This window comes from Simochromis diagramma, unplaced genomic scaffold, assembly GCF_900408965.1.
Source record: "Simochromis diagramma unplaced genomic scaffold, fSimDia1.1 OVJJ01000302.1, whole genome shotgun sequence".
NCBI lineage: Eukaryota > Metazoa > Chordata > Actinopteri > Cichliformes > Cichlidae > Simochromis > Simochromis diagramma.
This window is the reverse complement of record NW_024386792.1, coordinates 8,110,859-8,124,721: the sequence shown is the minus strand read 5'-3', so window position 1 is coordinate 8,124,721 and position 13,863 is coordinate 8,110,859. Positions and strand designations below refer to the sequence as shown.

Sequence of the window (13,863 nt, the reverse complement as noted above, 5' to 3'; positions counted from 1 at the left end):
GACCGGCTTTTAAGGAGTCGCGGATAAATACGACAAAATAAAACTAGTACCGGTACAGAAAAAAATACGATTTATTCATAACACACGTGAAAAGACCCAGGAAAACCGAGTTAATGATTAAAAACGATAACAAAATAACGCTAAAAACCAATAAAACCCCTGAAAACCACCCGAGCCTCAACTCTCGCGGCCCGGTACCAAACGACTCACGGACCGGTACCGGGCCGTGGCCCGGGGTTGGAGACCGCTGTTCTAGAGGATAATGAATCATAGAGTGTACTTAGTTTTTTCAAATTTTGGCATTTGTGTTTGTTAAATATATAATAGTCTTAATATGTCCTGTGTCATTGTTCATCTCAAATGGCATTTACCTAATCATGAGACCTGCTAAGTACCTCATGTTTTTGCTTTTTTGTTTTTGTTGTTATTTTTTTTTAATGTCCAGATATATAAAACCTTAGTTTACTTATACCTTTTTACTGTGTATATTATTATTTACACCATGCAGATGCAGTCCTAGCTGCAGGTTAAATGTAACCTTTTTTTGTCGCTAAAATGAAGTTTGTTTATATAGAAGTCTGCGGGAAAACAGCTTGCTTCTTGATCCATGATCTCAATAAACAGTGGTCATAAATGTAGGCTAAAGGCATGTTAAATACAAGATGTTCACCTTTAAATTATGGTCCCCATTAGAATCAAAAAAGAGGAAAAAGCATGGTACTTTCAAATGGACCTATCTAGTGTATGGTTGTGCAATGTCCCTCCCCCTTTTTTCCTTTGCTTTTCAAAACACTACTATGGTAATAGTTCATGTTTAACATCAAGACTTTGACCAGTAATCTCAGTGTATTAAGCCCATCCCTTATACACAGTATATGGATGTAGTAGAAATTCTAGATTTAAAAAGCCGCTGTTTTGAACTTGGAGCCAGTGCACTTCCCTCCAGCACCATCCAGCAGAAAGACAAACTTAGCAGTTAGCTAGCTGTTAAACATTTAGCACCCAGAAATACGTCTTAATATTATTAAAGAAAAGGTTTGGAGCTTAAAAGAAAGCATGTAATGGGGTTGTTCCTCCAGTTAACCAGAAGCTTCAGTCCACATAAATGCCAGTTTTCTTCCTATTTAACTCTACAATGACAAATCAGTGTTTATTCTGAGGTTCCTTGTTTTCAACACTGGATTCCCTGGACGAGTGTTTTATTTTGCAAGATATACTAAGACTCTGGGATTAGGTATCATATGTGTTTGTCTACAGGCTATTGACGCCCTCTCAGTCACTCTCTCACCATTTCATCTCCGCACTCTCCTCTCACTCATCATCTTTGAATGCTGCCTGATAGATATCATATACGAGGGCTATTACTTAATTTTTGATTTGCTCGGGCTGTTTTCCCTCAGCCATTACTCTAGCCGCTTAAGCTGTGATTGCTCTTGACATTTTAATAAGAAACTTTCCTGTGCTGACCCTAAGGTACCCACCACTATGTGTTCCGAATCACAAGTGAAATGTAACAGAAACTAAAGTGTAAAAGTAAACATTCAAAAATCCACCACGGTGTTCTCTTCCAGATTCAAATCCACGATTTCCACTGTAAACAAGTCAAGTTACTAGAGTCTCTCATGCATGTGTGTGCAATCCTTTGTTTTCCAGTGATACACTGATGATAGTGAATGTTTGCAAAAATTTCCCTCAGGATCTGTTTTTTTTTGTGACAGAACAGATGCCTAATCCCACAAACTGCAGATTCCTCATAACAGAACAGATGCAACAAATGATTGCTCATCTTATTTTTGAGGATCACCCTCTTATCATTGAACAAAGTTATGACAAGATTTGTTAATCATTTAAATGTTTGTTCTTTTTTATTCTTTATGTTAACCACTTCATTGTCAGTTGGGATTTGAATGTATCTTTGGATTAAACGACTGTGCTGAATAAGTAGCATGGTGCAGGAATAATGTAACAATAATTAAAAACCACTGACAGGTGAAGTGAATACCATTGATCATCCTGATGTTATAGGTCCACAAAAAAACAGAAAAAAACATATTAAAATCCAGTTGTAATCACATTTTATTACAGCTAGATGTTTTTTTTCATTAATGACATTGATGATTTTTCAAATGCCTCTTCAGTTCTGCTTGACAACCAATGTAACAGTGACATTGGGTCATCTATCTACATTTGTTGGTGTGCTAGTTTTCAAAAAAACATGCTTTGCATACATATGACCATTAATGGTAATCTTTATGTATCTCTATCTAACTTTTGGAATGTATTTATTTATTTAACCTTTTAAAAATGGTTTTAAAAATAGTTACGTTGTGATATTTTTGTTATATTTAAGGTGTTTTTTGTGCATAGTGGCTTTTTTTTTATTACCCTTAAGCTAAAAAAAAAAAGGGTGATGGGTGTTTGTCATCACCCAGCTGGGCTGACAGCCAACATGGACACCTAAGTTTGTAAATGCGATAACTCAAGAACGACGTGACGTAGCAGCTTCAAATTGATACCATAGGTATCTACTAGGAGGCTGAGAGGTATCACTGGAGGCCTCCAGTATTTTTATATCTGGTTATGCTGAGTTATTAGTTTACTTTACTGTTCCTGAACCTTTCAACATGTGGAGTTTGTTTGATCATGAAAAAGATGGCCCTACATTAAATCTAATGCTGCACGGTTACTAGCTAGTTCCCCAACAGTCAATGTTCGTTTACATGTTCATTTAAAAGCCAGTATTACATTTAGCTATTAGTATGATAGTTTATAAAAGCATATAAAAACCTTAGTAAATTAGTTAGAAAGATAAAACTAACAGAAGCAGAGTTGCTACAGTTGTTTGCATGCTTGTTGGAGTAAACATACAATCCCAATTGCAAATGCCATTTGATCAGCCTCCACTTGGTCTTGGTAGGCTCATCACAAGATTTTGGTATTTGAGTGCAAGAATGTTCTCCTGTTGAGGATCAGAAGTATTTGTGAGGTCAGATACTGTGGCAGTAAAGCCAAAATCACCATTGATTTTCTAATTCATCCCAGAGCTGTGCAGTCAGGCTGTATCTCTCTGTGTGCTGTCTGCTTTTTCACTCATTTTCAGTCAGTGCAGTACCATTTTCAAGGGAATGTTTGTCTTGTTGGGGGTTTTTTTTGGTTTTTTGGTTTTGTTTTTTTTCCCTTAAGCCATTTAACACTGATCTATGGATCATTCAAGCATATAAATGGCACCGAACACAATGGATGAACCAGTGTTGTATCATAACACACAACTTAGCAAAGAAACTATTTTAAATTGTTTTTTTAGGCACTTTGTTTATATGAGCTGATGCAAAAACACATAACATGTTCTGCTTTTTTTTTTTTTAATGAATGTATGATGAATAAAACACAGTTTGACAGGCATAAAATAGTGTTTCTCCCAAAGATCTATTACCAGAAACCAAACCTCACAATTATATCACGATATTTAAAGGAACTCTAAGGGAACTGTACAGTCATGCTGTCACATGATAAAATAGATTGTTGTAACTTTTGTCAAGCTTTTTAAACAGCTGCTTAAAGCACTCCTTTTCCACCATGTAACCATCCACTGCTTGCTCTTGCTGTCCTCACAAATGCTCACAAAAACCTGATATTTTTTGTTTTAAATTTACATATATTTCCTTGTTTTAGCAATTAATAGGATACATGAATGTTTTTCTACTGCCTGTAGGTGGCAATACTGCATTTAGAAGTGGTTAACCTATCTCCATTAAACAAACAAAAAACCTGTTAACAGCTGCCAGCGTGTCTGAACAGTGACATTTACTTTTTACTACACAAACAAAAGAAGAAACTTAAAGACTAAAAGGTTACAACAACTGTTAAGTGGTTCTGAAAAATTCAATGAAATCTCTGCCAGAAATAGCTAGCATGTAATTTGGGAGTGCAGCGCAATGGACAGCCTTTAAAAAAAAAAAAAGGCTGTAACATCCCACCACACAGGTTAGTTTTATAAGAAATGAACTATTAGCATTAAAAATGAGCCCAAATCATTAGAAAAAATTACCTTTAACTTTTCCGTATACTTCTTTGTCTTTGACATGACAGCAGTCTCACAACCTTTTCATTTTTCTGAGCAGTCTACATTCTTACAGCGCTCTATAAAAATAAATAAATAAATAAATAAATGCATAGCTATGAATGGTACTCAGAATTTAATACTCATCTCACTTCTCAGGAAATACAAATACTTTCATAGCTAGAACTGCACTGCTTGATAGGTGAGACAAATGGCTCCCCCACTAACTTGTAATGGGCAAAGCCTTTTTTTTAGCTTTTGAAATTCTAGATCTATTTTCTTTAAGTGTAAGTGAAATACAGACAGGCTGTTAGAGGAGAGACAGTGGGGGTGGAGTATGGAGGGAGGTGAGATCTGAAAAATTGAAGATGGATTTCAGAGGGAGTGGTGTGTGGGCATCAGAATGCTGATGGTGCAGGAGAGCGTGCAACTTGGGAAATCTCTAGTCTGTATCGTTTCTCCACTTAAACATTAGGATCAGTTTCACTGTTAGGCTTTCATGAGCGTCCTAATGCCTCACGCACTTTTAGGTTCATGCATGTCATGCATGTGTATTTATACAATTAACTAATGATTGATCATCATCAACAACAAACTACTCATAACAACTGCGAAGACATTTTACTATGCAGTTGCATTTCAGTAAATGACATCATCTCTAAGATTATTGTTATAACCTTCACATTTAAAATGAAAATGGTCTGTTTTTTTTATTTCTTTGTTTTGTTTTAATATAGAATTCAAATTAAACTGTTTGGCAACAAAAAAGAATACCATAAGGAAGTTTCTGTTAACAATAATGCTCAACAGAAATCATTTCACTGAGCAATACCAAGATAATTGAACACAGAGAGAATTATTTTACATTGCTGGCTTTAATGCACAAGTGACATTCATCAGAACGGAAATGATTGAAAGCACATAATTGATGGGAAATGCTTTTCTTTTTCTTTATACTGTTTTGCACTTACAACTCATTTTAATCTTAAGAATTTATAACACAGTCTAAGTCTTATCTGTCTCAAGAAGATAAAAAGTAGATCCAATCACTTTTTTGTTTTTTGGGTTTTTTGTAAGGCATCTTTCCCAATGGCTTATGGTGTTACATTGTGCTGTTATCTGCTCTGGAGTCTGTTCTAATTGTTCATAATTTTGTTTAGCTAATCTAAATGAAATAAATATGATGGAGATACAACACATATGAAAACATACATGTTATATGAACATGCTGCATTCAAAACCTGGATGATCAGTATGGACTTATAGTACAGTGGTTGTAAGGTCATTATTTTCCCACATGCAAAATGCAGGTCACCTTTTATATCCTGAAGTAAGAAGTAAGATAAGACCTCCAGACAACTCTGATCTTTGCATGTATCCACCACGACTTTCCCCTGTGCTGTACCATCACTAGGACAGTGTGAAGATGGTTCTGGCAGTGCAAGATTTGTATCTGGACTGTTTCCTCACCTTTGCACAAGGTGACAGGATAGCAAGGTTACAGAATAGCACTGATGCCGGTCTCATCTCTACAGGAAGAATAAGATGCAATATTCCCCATTCAGAAATGGCAAAGTTTATCAGCCTTTGAGAAAAGCATCATGTTATGGTATTCTGTTGCATCTCAGATGCATTGCTTCACATCAGTGAGCTGCAAGTATATAGTTCTGGAGGAAAAAACAGTGAGAGCACTCCTTTATCCAGAAACCTTTACATGCTTACAGTGAGTGTGGGCTTCAGGGCAGTTACAGACCTGTCCTCACCACTAAACTGTCCAAATCTAGTGTGTTACTGAAGGTAGTGGTGATGGATTATCTGCCCTCCAGAATTCTCAATTATTCTCCTCCCCTCTGTGGACTGGCAATTAAGTTTGTTATTGCCGCAGGTGATTTAAGTGCGACTGACAGACTAACATATGATTTTTTTTTTTTTGTAGGCTAAATGATTTTTTCTTGTCACTCGGTGCTGTTAGTCTTCTCTTCCCTTCTGTGTAGTAGTCAACATTTGTTATTTAGTGAATATATAAATGACCTAAAAACCAGTTTCATCTTAAAGTTGTTATAATACAATCAGAAATACGAAACAGTACATTATTATTTTAATTTATATAAACTTTAACTATGTTTGATACCATTTTTAATTTCTCATGCCACTGTTTTCTCCTCTTCTGTCCTTCTAATTCGTTTTTGTGAAAAAACACCACAACGGTGGTAATTCAACCCACTGGAATTTTAAAGTTGCATTACATATAAGCAGTATTTATTAAAGGTAAATAATTAGAGCATTAGTGTAGTAATTAATTAGTAACAGAGGCTTTGCAAATGAAAGGAGCCTGAAAACAAATATTTGCACGTGCGGGAATCTGCTTTCTTTTCCTCTGACATCGTTCTTGTCTGTCTTTGCTTTGGCCTCATGTGGATATCTCCCTCTTTGTGTAAGATAAAGGACCTGTCTATAGTGGTTTCTATACTGTTTCCTCTGGCATCTCATCAGATATCACAGTGAGCAGGATCAGGATCCATTTACTGTCTTATAAAACAACCGGTCCCTTGCCAGTTTGGTACAAAATGATTCCATAAACAAAGTCACAATGTCTGCCCCAGTAAAAGGCCTTATGGGAGCAATGACACCTTATGAGCAATTTACGCTCCTGGCCTGGAGTTTTTTTGGGGTTTTTTTTTAGCTCCACTCTTCTTCTTGTTTTCTCCTCCCTCTGTCCTTTCATCTAATTATGTTACTACATTATATTCATTACAATTCTAAGTGATATGTAATCATTGCCAAATGTAATAGAGTGAAGTCATCTGTAATATTATTAATAATATGACCTCTTTTCTGTCTCTTGTCTCTCTCCCTCTGCAATCTAGTTGAGGAAGGCAGTGATGGACCACATCTCAGACTCTTTCCTAGAAACCAACGTCCCTCTGCTGGTGCTTATTGAAGCAGCTAAGAGTGGAAACGAGAAGGAGGTCAAGGAGTACGCCCAGGTGTTCCGTGAGCACGCCAACAAGCTGGTGGAGGTCAGTCATGAATTAAACACAGGGGCACAATCACACATGTACACATGCTCACTGATTCTCTTACTTTATATTAAATGACGCATAGCAAGAAAATAAATATATAAAGTTTATAACTTTACATTTTACATTTAAATGAAAGAGTGAGCAGGCAAACTGCAACTGAACATGTAATAATTTAAAAAATGTAGAGGTGGTTTTTTTTTACCTTTTCATTTCCCTATAAATAAACTGCTGGACTGAAAAGAATATTCTGTGTATTAAATGCACTAACAGAAGCAAGTGTGCATGTTCATGTGCACTTGACAATTAGTCATTGTCTCTTTGGCTTTGTTGGCCGAGTAGTCTTAGCTGCATGGAGACGGTATGAAGAGGTTTTACTCTTGCTTAAAGAAGTATTAAGTTAAAAAAATCATTTTTACTGCCTGACTGCATCCTAATTTGAGGCGTTCAGTTATGCTAAGTCATAGACAGTGAATGGCATGCTGACCAAAGGTCTTCACAGTGGCCTGTCTGAACTGCTACCAAAATTTTAAGGCTGCATTGAGGAAGTTATAGTCCATCTCTATTTCTCTTCTACTGACTAAGTCTCCAAGGCCAATCAAAACCTCAAAAACCAGATTACTGTGAACTGCTTCTAACCTTTTGGGGAATAAGTCCAAGTAGTTTAGTCATATGCATCTGATTCCTTTTACTGCTGAACAGCCATTTGCCTCCCTTCATCTCTACATAGAAAGCATAGTGGAAGCAACACACTCACACACATTCTAAACCCAATACAGTGTCGCCATGCATGTAGCCTAACAAAATATGCGTGAGGTTGAAGCTATATGCCAATAGCACATATGGTACACGAGCCATTATGGCAGCGATAAAGACAGTGTTACTGACAAACATTTAAGGATAACATCATGTCAGACATGCTTCTGTGTAGTTTCTGTAACGTAATAAAGCCAAGCTGCATCTTGTGCCTTATCCATGTGAATGAATGGATGCTCTCCTTTGAGGGTGCCTAAAGTTCCTGGTTTAAAAAAACCCCAACCTGTGACCTGGGAACTCGGTATGGGCTATGTTTTTTGGTGTAATTTTGGTGGTCTCACCATACGGAGGTTATTTGTGAGGGTCTTGAGGGGGTAAAAGTGTTCCAATAGCTAGGAATCTGGTATTGGGGGTTTCTTGGGCAGGCGTTTTGGATGACGAGGTGCCCTATAGGGATCTATTCCAGTCCATTTTAAACGGACTGTCCAAATACTAGGCAGCACGGTGGCATGGTGGAGCACTGTTGCCGTACAGCAAGAAGGTCCTGAGTTCATTCCACCATCAGGCCAGGGTCTTTCTGTGTGGAGTTTGCATGTTCTCCCCGTGTTTGCGTGGGTTCCCTCCGGGTACTCCGGCTTCCTCCCACCGTCCAAAGACATGCAATTAGTGAGGATAGTTTAATTGATTAATCCAAATTGCCCATAGGTGTGAATGTGGGAGTGAATGTGAGTGCGAATGGTTGTCTGTCTCTGTGTGTTGGCCCTGCGACAGACTGGCAACCTGTCCAGGTTGTACCCCGCCTCTCGCCCTATGACAGCTGGGATAGGCTCCAGCGCCCCCCGCGACCCTGAAAAGGATAAGCGGAAGCGAATGGATGGACGGATGGATGGATGTCCAAATACTAATTCATCAGTAATTTCCCAGGATCACTGTAAAGACGAATGGAATATCACAAAATATCCATGAGAAATAGTGAGAAAGCTTAAAAATGTGGAAGAATATGTGTTGTGTTTCACTTGAAGTTGGTTTTAGGACATTCCATATTGCTTTTATGAGGTTTTCGTTTATTGCCCATCCACTCAACGGCAGGAAGATAGCGGATGGAGTCCTGTGATAAATGTCTGTGCCCTTTGATGGGAGTTGCCTTTTGTTCTCATGGTCCATTCAGGGGAGCCTTTAGAACCTTTAGAGCCTTTATGTGGGCCTCTCGTAAAATACTGTCACTTAAAACAGCACTCTAGCTTTCGTTGACTTCAGCTGAGCGAGTGAGTGATTTGTGTGCCCTTTTGGTTTCCCCCAGCTGTTTGTTGATGAGAGGAGTCCTGACTGATGCTACACTCAAAATCTGTGCTTTGCATACAGCAATCTTAAAGCTTTCTGTAGCCCTGGGACATTTCAGGCAGATGAATTCAGTTCTCCTTATAAAGGAAAAAGGAAGAAATGTTGCCTTGTGTTTATATGCAGTTGTTTGTATGCATTGAGTTGGCTGTAAACCCCAGTCAAACCTGAGGGTAGTTTATCAGCTGTACATTGGTTTGTTGCAAGTTGTTTGTGGCTTGTTGCAAGTGGTTGTTAGCAGGTACAAAACCCAGATCAGCTGTGTGTGCAAATTATTTTATCGATCAAAATGAAAAATATTTATGACAAAGCTGTTTCTAGCTGTGAACACATAATGTCCACATTGTAATGGTCTTGGACGTTAAAATTGTATTACAGTATCCTGACTGTTGCTGTCTGGTTGTTTCAGGTCACTTATTCTCTTTTAACGGTTTCACAATATGCTTCTAATGGAGCTAGTTCTACACAAACTTTTTTTTGGTATAAAGATGATATTTTCCAATGAAGACTGATTGAGAAAAGATATTTTCATGCCCCAGAGCTCTGTAGGGTTAAATTGGTTCATCAAATGCAACCTGCAGCGCAGCACAAGCATCTAAATTTCCGTTCATGAGATAATGAGGTGCTATGTCAATAAAGTTCTCTTACAGTGCTCAAGCCGTGATTGTATGCCTACATTTATGGTTTCTTTTGAGTGATTGGAATTAGTTATTATTGTGGCAGAACACTGACTCGGCTGTCACGCAGTTAAGTTTTTTAAGCAAACTTATTAAAGGAGCTTATAGAATAGTGATCAGCTCATTTGAGCATTTTTCCTTCATCAGATTTAATACTAAGGAAGCATTAAATTTGATGTTTGAATGATAAATTGATTTGATTCTTAGATAAGTGTCATGCTGCAGTTAGAGAAACATTATTTTAAGTATTCCAATTAAAACTTCAAAACATAATGTGCAACACATATTAGCAGCTTTGTAAGTGCATGTTTCATCTGAGAAAAGTGAACCACTATGTAGCTCATATGGAAAAGTAATGTACTCACGTGTATCTCACTGACCACTAAAAGTTGTTTGGACTACAAATCACATTTAATCATGCATGTGCATTCATCCAGCTTTGTATTCTATAAGTTTTAAGCACTTTATCTACATCAATCCAAGCCTAATTTTTTTCAAATCACTATTTTACTTAACATGCATGTCTTTGGTATGTGTTAAGAACCCAGAAACCTTGCTGTAAGGCAGCAATTTTAAACCAATACACCAACCTGAAAAGTATTTTCTGTTTTATCATTCTTTTCTCTTTGTTCTTCCTTTTTCTCTTCACTTCGTCCTCACCCTAACTAGTGTAGGCAGATGGCCACCTTTCTGCAGCCTGACTCTGCGAGAGGTTTCTCCTTGTTAAGAGTCGACATTTTCTTTCTCCACATTGTGACCAATTGCTTTTTTCCCTTTGTTTTCTTCTTCTTAGTATTGTCAGGTCTTTACTTTGCAGCATAAAGTACCCTATAAGTACTGTTAAAGACTGTTTGTTGCAAAGAAAAGGTAATATCATATCACAAATCCCAATACATACCAAATTAAAAAGTTCCATATGAATATTACAAGTTTAGAGTGTGCAATGAGCAGCTCTGCGCCTTTGTCAGGGTAAGCATGTAAATTACTTGTCCATACTAGCTAATACACTCACGGCTGTCCTATATAGCCGGCAATATCATTGTCTTTCCTGTCATCATCATTATTCGTGCTATCGTAGACATAGTCATCATAGCCACCATTGCAATCCTCTAATATATTATGGTAATTAACATTCTGATGAATGTCACTGCAGTCATCTCCCTGATGTCAGGGAGGAGCTGTCTTAAGCCATTAGAATAGAGTTTGGACACGATCAGAATCAAAGTAAAGTCAAATCAAAGTGCCTCTTTTCATGTCTGCTTGGTTTCCATTTAATTCTGCCCCATTTGGCTCCACAGTATACAATGTGTGTCTTTTATTTCACCATTGTTCTTTTCTCACTTCGGTGATGAGCAAAGTTTACCCTGAGGACTCCCTTAATCACATCATATTCATTACACCAGCTTGACCACTAACAGGAAGTAAATAAACTTTAAGCTGAGGATGTGATTGCTTTAAAGAACTGTAATGGCAATGAACTTGCCATAGCCAGGCAAAGATTGTCTGTAACTTCCAGAATTGATACTCTCAGTTTTATCAATTTGGTCACGTTTCCTTTTCTTGTTGTTTTTGTATGGGATACATGCACAGAGAAATACAGCGATAGCTCCTTTTCAAGTCAGAGAAATAAAATTCTGGGTATCTGTGTATCACTATTCTATTAGCACAGATTGTGCTAATTAATTCCCATGACTATCCTTAATGAGGACCTAATACTAACCCATCATCAGTCCAAACAGAAGCATCAGAGGTAACAGAATAACGAACTTTGACTCCGCTTACACAGAAGCTTCTAAGATAAAAGAAATGAAATGTGCAAAAGAAAAAAATATTGTACTATAATATGTCCACTCTCAGGATTTCATACATACACGCATTACATAAGCATTCAGTATATCCTTATATATATTTAAGGCATAACTTTTACATAACCTGTTGTTGAATCACAAATTTACTATAGTGCAACTATAGTCTAGATATTTTTCCAAGTTGCTTGTTCAGTTCTGGCTGTTATCATTGGAGCTATTTAAATGTTTAGATAGCAATAAACTATTTAAACATGGGGGGGGGGTTAAATATAAATTCATGAAAAAAAAGCCTTTCAGTACGAATGATAGATCTCTTTTGATCTTTACTTCTAACCGCTCTTTCCTGACTAACTGTATTTGTCTTGCTGTAATTGTTTGTTTTCTACTTTCTACTAAGTACATACGTACGGTTTCATTTGGACCTTTTCTATTACATCTGCAGACCGAGCTCACCACTGCCCACATGGATGTGCTCTTGTTAATTTAAACACAAGATGAATATCCAATCTTTTAAAGTTACCGTAGTTCCTTTTTATTACCACTGCAGTGAGAATCTATACGTGCCAGCAATTCTTGGACATCTAAAGGACGTTACGCTCCATCACTATTCTAATGTCAGAATCAGATTTTCCTCTGACCTTGACTCCATCTTGGAGCAGTTCTGTTCAGCAGCTGTGGCATTATGAAGGACACTTCTACATATGCTTTATCTCTGAAATACCTCTGCAGTGCTTTCAGAACCATGCTTAGTAAACACACAAATCCACATGATGTCTGATGCGTGATTAGGTTGCTTGGCTACTATCAACCTCTTTGCGAGCTTTATAGATTTTTGTCTTTTTAAATGTTGTTTGATGAGATTTAAAAAGTCTATTTATTTGTCACAGATTGTGCAACAGCTTAATCCCTTGAGTTAAATATGCAATAATTACTCACAGCAAATGTAATATTTCCTGTTTAAGAATTTGGTGTGTTGTTGTCTGCGAGCTGTGGAGTTTTCTCCATACGTGGCTGCAACTTTTGCTGGTCAGTTAATCTTCATCAGTTCATTAGCTTTTCTTACTTTTGATTTACAGCAGCAACCTTACTTTGGACATGCAGTGAATAAAGGGGATAGTCATACCCTCTGTGATTACGCATAATCAATACAAAATTGAATGTAACAAATACTGAACTGGCCTTCGGGGCTCAACGACATGAGACAGACTGCAGCACTAAACATTCTTCTGAGGTCACCGCATTAAGCACTTTACTGGACGGTTAACTGGGAAGTGGATGGATCACTGTTGGAACAAGTCTATTTGTGATGACCTGAACCTGTAGGCCAACATTAATCCTCTCTTTGCATTCAAAGTTTTTAGCCCCCCAAAGAAATCGTCCTTTGAAAGATTGGGAGTGCATTAAAAGGTTCATCACATGCTACCTAATCCACCTCATGTTTTTCCCTTTTGGAGTTATTTTGATAGCAGGTGTGTTGATAGCAAGAAAATTCCATAAACAAATGCAGATACACACAGTCTCATTCGAAGTGATTTCTTTTATCATTTGGATTCTTCCAATAAATCATGTGATTGGATGCAAATTCATACTGCTGCTTTTAAAATCCACACTTTAATTATGCTTGTGTTCATTTTGAATTCTTTACCACATTCAATATGTGATACACAAATGCATCCGCTATAAACTTGATCAACAACAGCAGCCTTTACATGAGTGAAAGTACATGCAGCTATTTGAAATTAACACCTGCAAAGCCAGGCTTCTACCGTTCTACCTATAAAACCCGGAGAGCAGCCAAATGGCTGGTAGGCTTTTAGCTAAGCTTTAGCTTCAGCCAAGTGGAAGCTAAATTGGCTAGTCATTCATATGTATATTAGGTTGTTACCTGGGAATTCTGGAGGGAGGGGAGTGGGGGTGTGTATTTGAGGGCGTGGGGGAGCTGCTAAAAGCTGTGCACTTCCTTTTGTGTTTCATCTTGATGCATTCTCAATCATCCAGGGAAATAAATCTCCAAAAGTCACCAACTTGGAGTGTTTCAGTTTGCCATCTTAGGGAGAAATCAACACACATGGGTGTATGTCCTTTGTTGCTGAGATTTATTGATAAAAACAGTACAAAAAACCAACCATTTGTACACATATTTACAAATAATAATAAAAAGTGAGTGAGTACATTTCAACATTTTGTTTTGTTGTAAAGGGTGA

At 37.5% G+C, this 13,863-nt stretch overlaps 1 protein-coding gene across 2 annotated transcripts in view; it reads left to right on the top strand.

The window, feature by feature from the left end:
• Window positions 1-13,863, top strand: part of ctnna2 (catenin (cadherin-associated protein), alpha 2) — a 334,263-nt gene that overhangs the window by 240,034 nt on the left and 80,366 nt on the right. For both annotated transcript variants that reach the window (XM_040024188.1, XM_040024189.1), the window contains one exon: window positions 6,928-7,080. In XM_040024188.1, coding sequence (XP_039880122.1) covers window positions 6,928-7,080 — 153 coding nt within the window. The remainder of the gene's footprint in view (window positions 1-6,927; window positions 7,081-13,863) is intronic.